At 55.2% G+C, this 7500-nt stretch overlaps 1 protein-coding gene across 1 annotated transcript in view; it reads right to left on the bottom strand.

Annotated features, from left to right (window-relative positions):
- Nucleotides 1-7500, bottom strand: part of magixb (MAGI family member, X-linked b) — a gene marked incomplete at both ends in the record, with an annotated part of 54425 nt that overhangs the window by 15605 nt on the left and 31320 nt on the right. The window contains 8 exon segments of the mRNA XM_080527532.1: nt 385-822; nt 1623-1686; nt 2223-2458; nt 2501-2630; nt 2632-2896; nt 3120-3374; nt 3548-3740; nt 4920-5087. Of these exon segments, the coding sequence (XP_080383658.1) occupies nt 385-822; nt 1623-1686; nt 2223-2458; nt 2501-2630; nt 2632-2896; nt 3120-3374; nt 3548-3740; nt 4920-5087 (1749 nt within the window).

Genomic DNA, 7500 nt, shown 5'->3' with positions numbered 1-7500 from the left:
TGCATGGCACGCAGTCTCCCCTGAGAGTGGTGGGGGCTCTGCTGTCAGGGGAAGAGCTGACAGAGTGCTTTAGAGAAAAGCCCTGACACAGCTAACGTAGCCGCTAACAGCCCTGACACACACAGAACCTGGGGGGCGTAGCCACTAGCAGCCCTGACACACACAGAACCTGGGGGGGGCGTAGCCGCTAACATAGCTGCTAACAGCCCTGACACACACAGAACCTGGGGGGCGTAGCCGCTAACGTAGCCGCTAACAACCCTGTAGCAGGGAGGGCTTAAACCCGGATAATCTGCTGCCTATTGATTCCATTGATTGTTTAATGTGCAGCGCACGCACACATACACACACACACACACACACACCCTGCCGTGTCCTCCTCACCTTTCCCGTTCTCCACGTCCTGCGAGGCGATGACGAACCCGAACCCCTCCCCCGGCCTCCTCCTCAGCTCCACCTCCACCGTCCGCCTCACTGGCCCCTCCTGGGCCGCCACCCCCGCCCCCGCGGCCTCCCCGGCCCCCCCGCGGCCCCCCAGCCCCCCCTCCTCCAGGCTCATCCAGTCCCGGGGCTCCAGGGTCAGCGTGACAGGGATGCAGTCCAGGAAGCTGGTGCTCTGGACCAGGGAGGAGCGCACCAGGGCCTGGGCGGGGGGTGGAGCGATGGAGCGGGGGGGCGGGAGGGGGGAGGGGGTCCGGCTCCGGGCCTGGAGGGGAGGAGGGGGGCTGCTGCTGGAGGCAGCTCCGGGGGGCGGGGGAGGCCGCAGCAGCGGAGGGGGGAGTCTCCGGGGGGAGTTGGGGGAGGGGGAGAGGGGGGAGATGCCTGACAGAGAGAAAAGATCATGATGAAGAGCATGGATGACATCACAGCATGGATGACATCACAGACTGACAGGAAGATGGAGGTTAGAGGCTGTGTCATGACAAACACTGTGACATCAGAGTTGGGTCGTCCCAGCCTTTCCACTCAACTGGTTCTGTCGTGGCAAATGCTGTCCGGGGAACCAAAATCTGTCTGGGTGATGTCATCAGGTCATTCGAACGCCCTTGCTATGCCGACGCTAGCATTCTGGACAGAATTAAGAATTAAGAATGTACTGAAACTACCTAGGTAGCTACCTAGCTAGCTAACTAACTACCTAGCCAGCCAGCTAGATTTGTCCGGGCTGCCAGAATGTGTCCGTAATCGATTGAGTAGATGATGTAATCGCCGACACTAGCATTCAGGACATTCCTGAGTAAACTCTACCGCTCGCTGCGATGTACCTGAGTTGACTCGCACACAACCCAGTCATTAACCTGTGGAAGTTTACTCAGCAATGTCCAGAATGTCCGGAATCTGTCCAGAATGTCCAGAATGTCCGGAATCTGTCCAGAATGCTAACATCGGCATAGCAAGGGCGTGCGAAAGACCTGATGACATCACTCTGACACATTTTGGCCACACAGACAGTATTTACCATGACAGCTGAGTGGAAAGCTTGGGACGACCAGACTCACTGACATCACTGACATCACTATGACATCACACACCACCACTGATCCTGAGATTAAGGTTAAGGGTTAGTGTTTTTGTGTTAGGGTTACGGTTACGGTTAGGGTTAAGGGTTAGTGTTTGCGTACCTCCTCTGTAAACCAGTAAGACCACCTCTCCCTGCTTGGTGTGTTCCTGCAGAACCCTCTGTACCTGGAGAGACACACACACACACACACACACACACACACACACACACACACACACACACAGCATGAACTTAGCAACTTAGCAATTATTTGACCCAAAATGATCTCTTCGATGACTTTCAAATCAGGCTACATAAACAGCCCTTATTAACGTCCTTAATGACATTCACAGACTTCTGAGTCTCTACTAGTAGGTACTACTAGATCTTAGCGCTGCCTTTGAGACCACAATATTCTAATAGATAGACAAAAAACCTGGGTAGGAATTTTGGGCACTGCCCTAAACTGGTTTAGATCCTACCTACAGGACAGAAGCTACTATGTCTCCATAGGCAACTTTGTATCTGACCAAATTAAAATGATCAAAAGGATCAATCCTTGGACCCCTTCTATTCAATCTCTACATGTTTCCATTGGGATACAATGGGATACAAATCTACATAGCCCTCTCACTGAACATCACCACACCTCCTCCCCTCTCCTCCCCCCTCCTCCTCCCCTCCTCCTCCCCCTCCTCCTCCACCTCCCCCTCCTCAGTACCTGTGCGAAGCTGAGACTCTGCACGTCGGCTCCGTTGATCTTGACGACGGCGTCCCCTGGCTGCAGGGAGGGGCACTGCGCCCGGTCCCAGACCCTCTTCACCACGGCCAGCCGGCCCCCCTGCCCCCCCGCCGTCACGCTGAACCCCATGCCCTGCCCCCCCCCCGCCTCCTCACACCGCCCCAGCGCCACGGGAACCAGCTCCCCGCCGCTCATACCCCCGACCCCTCCCCCCCCTCCCCCATCCAGACCTCCCCCCCCTCCCCCTCCGTCCCCACCCCCCCCCACCCCGCTGCCCAGACTCATGGCCCCCGGGGAGGACATGGGGCTAGCGCTGCCGCTGGTGTAGCTGCTGTGGAAGGCTTTGAAGGCGCGGTGGTGGTGAGGGCTGTCGGGGGTGGGGGGGGGGCCGCAGCAGCAGGGAGGTCCTCTGGGGTCTGAGGGGGCGGACGTACGTGGCCCCGCCCCCCGGGCCCTCGGGGGAGGAGGAGGGTCTCCTGGGGGAGTGGGGGAGGGGCAGGCGGGAGGCGGGGGGGGGCGTGCAGGAGGAGGACAGGTCGCTCTCGGAGGTCAGAGGTCGCTGTCTGCCGTAGCACAGGGAGGTGGGGGAGGGGCCAGGGGCGGGGCGGGGGGCCGAGAGGGAGTTGTTGTTATGGTTACGGATCATCGACGCCCTGCGGGGAGAGAGGGAGGGATGGTCAGATCTCAGATAGTGTGTGTGTGTGTGTGTGTGTGTCTGTATGTTTGTGTGTGTGTGTGTGTGAGAGAGTGTGTGTATGTACGTGTGTATGTGTGTGTGTGTGTGTGTGTGTGTGTGTGTGTGTGTGCATACATGTGTACGTGTGTGTGTGTGTGTGTGTGTGTGCATACGTGTGTACATGTGTGTGTGTGTCTCACCTGTGCGAGCCGATAGCATACACCACCTCGCTGTCACTCTGGCTGGCGAGGGTGGGGTCCTGCAGCCTGGCCACGCCCCTCAGGGAGCGCGGGGGGCGGGCGGGGGGGGGTGTGTCCTGGGAGCTGAGGCCCCTCCCCCTGGAGTGGCCGTACGAACCCGCCGACAACACCAAGAGAGGCGTGGAGGAGGAGGGGGCGTTCCCGTTGGCGTCCAGCCCCATAAGCCCCGCCCCCGGGCCCCCGTAGGCTCCACCCCTTCGGTGGTGGGGGGGGTTAGGACCCCCCCACCGTTGAGGTTGTGGCGCTGGGGGGGAGGGGCTGTGGTGGAGGGAGGGCAGACGCCGGGGGAGGGGCTGGCTGGTGGTGGGCGGGGGGGGTGTCGGGGCTGGGAGGGGGAGGGGGAGGGGGAGGGGGAGGGGGGGGGTCGCGGCGGGTGGACAGCCCAGCGGGGGAGGGGGGGGGGCAGCTTGGGGCAGCCGTCGGGGGTGTAGAGCAGAGGGTAGCCCCTCCTCACCTCCACCTCCACCTGCCGCCCCACCCCCACCGCCTGCAGCATCTCCACCACCTGGCTGTGGGAGGAGCCAAGCACACACACCTGGTCGATGGACACCAAGATGTCACCTGGGGAGAGACAGACAGGCGGTCAGACAGGGAGACAGGGAGACAGATAGGCAGTCAGACAGACAGGCAGGAATCGTCTTATCTGATTGGCTGTGAGTGCGTTGTCATGTGTATAATAAAAACAAACGTAGTCGTAACCATAACAACAACTTACCCTGACCCATTTACAATGATCAATCTGTCACCAATACAAGCCCCCCTCGTTCACGTCAGAGCAACTGCCTCATATGGTGGAAACAGTCACCTGCTAACATCTGCAGGGGCCAGGCAAATCCTCTCGGATCTACAACAACACCGACAACAGCAACACTGGACTGGACTAAAACTTCAGGGAAAACTTGCATGTCTTCCCTCTGCTGACCACTCTGTCTCTCATTCATTCTTCAAGAACAGCGCGCTCAATGAGGACATTGTCACATTCACAGTAAAAGTCCTTCCCACTAGACTCAACCTATCTATCTGGTTTCCTACTCTGGCTCCTCATTGTTTGCATCACACCACTGAACAGGTCATAGAGTCAATGTCTCACATCTTGAACGGCTGTTATGTTTACAAGGGAATGTACATAGCACGTCATGATAGAATAGTGGACTTGATAGTAAAGGACATATCTCATTTTCCAACCTCAGTGAGAATGTACAAACATTCCTTTGTCAATCCCACCATGTTCCATCTCTGCAGTAACCCAGCCACTTTTACACATTTGTCTGCCAATACACCAGATGTTGTTGTTGTCAATGAAGTATCTAGAGAGGTGTTCGTTCTGGAGGTAGCCTGCACATTTGACCCTAGCCTAGAGGAAGCCTTCATGACCAAGGTCATTAAGTACCAACCTCTCCTGAATACCATCTCAGAACTAGGGTACAGATGCAGACTGCTTGTGTTCATATTTGGCAGCCTAGGACATACACACAGGTTGGTCGTAAGAGGGCTCCAACAACTGGGGCTGCCCAAAAAGAAGGCTTAACGCCTTGCAAAGTACTGCTCTGTCTCTGCTGTAATTGGCAGCCGCCATATATGGCGGCGACGCTGCTACTTGTACCCCTGAAATGTGTAAAAAAAAAGAAAGTTATGCCGCTGGTCCATGAATTGTGATTGTGTAGTAACTGCAACGTTAGTATTTGTGTCCCTGTATGTCTTTTTTCTATGTGGACATAAATAAATGGTTAAAATGTGTACCTGTGTGCAGGGCTGCCGGCCCCCCAGGTGTGACACTGTAGACCTGCAGGTACTCTCCCTCCCGGCTGCCCCCAACGATGTTGAAGCCGAACCCCCGCGGACCCTTAACCAGCACGCTCCGCACCTGGACCCCCTCCAGCCCCGTGGGCTGGCCTGAGAACCCTGGTACTGGAGGAGGGGGGGGGGGGGAGGGAGAGAGAGAGAGAGAGAGAGAGAGAGAGAGGGAGATAGAGACACAGAGAGACAGAGAGAGAGAGAGAGAGAGAGGGAGGAAGAGAGAGAGGGAGAGAGAGAGAGAGGGAGAGAGAGAGAGAGAGACAGAGAGAGTTTACACTTTGTGTGTGACCCTGTCTAGAGTGAAGGTTTTAAAACTGAGAGAGAGAGAGACACACACACACTCTGACGCAACCAATCGCCAGATGGCACTTAATGCATAAATGTAGGAATTAGACATGCAGCAGAGTGTTCCAGGCCTAATGGCCCTCCAAGCCCTTCAGAAGGGCACAAGCTCTGGGCCTGCTCAACAGCACCCCCCCCTGGACACACAGAGCACTGCAGCTCTGGTCCTGGTGGACAGCACCCCCCCCCTGGACACAACAGAGCACTGCAGCTTTTCCAGCATGCTGCCTTGAGGGGCAGACAGAGCTCTCACTGGACCAAAAATATGTTGTTGTTGTTGTTCCTCTATCTGCGTATCTGATTATTATCATCATCAATATATACAGTACATATTACAGAGAGAGAGAGGGAGGGGGAGAGGGAGAGAGAGAGAGAGAGAGAGGGAGAGAGAAAGAGAGGGAGAGAGAGAGAGGGGAGAGGGAGAGAGAGGGAGAGAGAGAGGAAGATAGGGGAGAGGGAGAGGGGAGAGAGAGAGAGAGAGGAGAGGGAGAGGCAGAGAGAGAGGGAGAGAGAGAGTTAGAGGCAGAGAGAGAGAGAGCTCACAGTGGTGAAGGAGAGGGAGAGAGAGAGAGGGAGAGAGAGTGAGACATAGAGAGAGAGGGAGAGGGAGAAAGGGGGTGGGAGAGGGAGAGAGAGAGAGGGGAGAGAGGGTCTTACAGTGGTGAAGGTGAGGGAGAGAGAGAGGGAGGGAGGGAGGGAGAGGGACTCACAGTGGTGTCTGTCGGGCGTCTCCGTCCAGCTGGTGGTCCTGCAGCTCTGCCTGGAACAGAGAGACGCCCACGTCACTGTCTGGTGGTCGCCATGGTGACGGTGTCACAGTGTTATTAGATGCAGATGGGTTACGGCCCCTTATTAAGGTCCTTAATGACATTCGCGTAAACACCGACTCCGGAAAAGTCTCAGTTTTTGTACTACTAGATCTTAGCGCTGCCTTCGACACTGTTGACCACGACATTCTAATAGATAGAATAAAAACCTGGGTAGGACATTCAGGCACTGTCCCAAACTGGTTTACACCCTACCTACAGGACAGAAGCTACTATGTCTCCATTGGCAACTTTAATTTTGACCAAAATTAAAATGACATGTGGGGTTCCCCAAGGATCGATCCTTGGCCCCCCTCCTATTCAATCTCTACATGCTTCCATTGGGGACACATCATAAAAAAGCTCAAAATTGCCTACCACAACTATGCGGACGACACTCAAATCTCCACAGCCTCAGATGTTCTAAACTATTTAAAACAGAACTACAGGACATAAAAATATCACATAGAACAGAACTACAGGACATAAAAACATCACACATTTCACTCAAGAAAACATTACATCAAATATTACATCATATTCAGAATTTTTTTTGGGCTATATGTGGTCAGTGGTCACATGACTGGTTATCTATCAGCCATGATTTCAGTTTTGATTTGAAGCCTGTCAGAGTAGAACAGTGTTTGATAGAGCATATTACATTATTATTGCCCATATTACAGGACATAAGCTCCAGAAATGTACAGCTGTGATGGAAAAAGCCGAACGGCTGAACTCAGTGGACCTTTACTGCAGCACACAGCTCCTCTAGTGGATCTAAAACTTTACTGCAGCACACAGCTCCTCTAGTGGTGAATCTGACCTTTACTGCAGCCACACAGCTCCTCTAGTGGATCTAACCTTTACTGCACCACACAGCTCCTCTAGTGGTGATCTGACCTTTACTGCAGCACACAGCTCCTCTAGTGGATCTGACCTTTACTGCAGCACACAGCTCCTCTAGTGGATCTAACATTTACTGCACCACACAGCTCCTCTAGTGGATCTAACCTTTACTGCAGCACACAGCTCCTCTAGTGGATCTGACCTTTACTGCAGCACACAGCTCCTCTAGTGGATCTGACCTTTACTGCAGCCACACAGCTCCCTCTAGTGGTGATCTGACCTTTATTTAACCGCGTCAACAGAATGTCAAACCACTGAATAAGTCAACATCAGTAGACCACTCACTCTACGTAGTACGGCTCTGTGGAGGGGTCGACGGGGCGACTTCCACTGTTCAGGACCCTCCTCCTCCTCCTCCTCCTCCGCCTCCTCCCCCCGGCCCCCCCCCCGGCCTCCCCGCCCCCCCGTTCTCCATGCCACCGCCGTCCCCCCCGCTGGGACTCCCGCGAGCGGCTGGCACCGGGCCGACC

Source organism: Nansenia antarctica (assembly GCF_963989245.1).
Source record: "Nansenia antarctica genome assembly, chromosome: 3".
NCBI classification, from domain to species: domain Eukaryota; kingdom Metazoa; phylum Chordata; class Actinopteri; order Argentiniformes; family Microstomatidae; genus Nansenia; species Nansenia antarctica.
The sequence above is the reverse complement of the archived record's forward strand: the minus strand, read 5'-3'. Positions and strand labels throughout refer to the sequence as shown.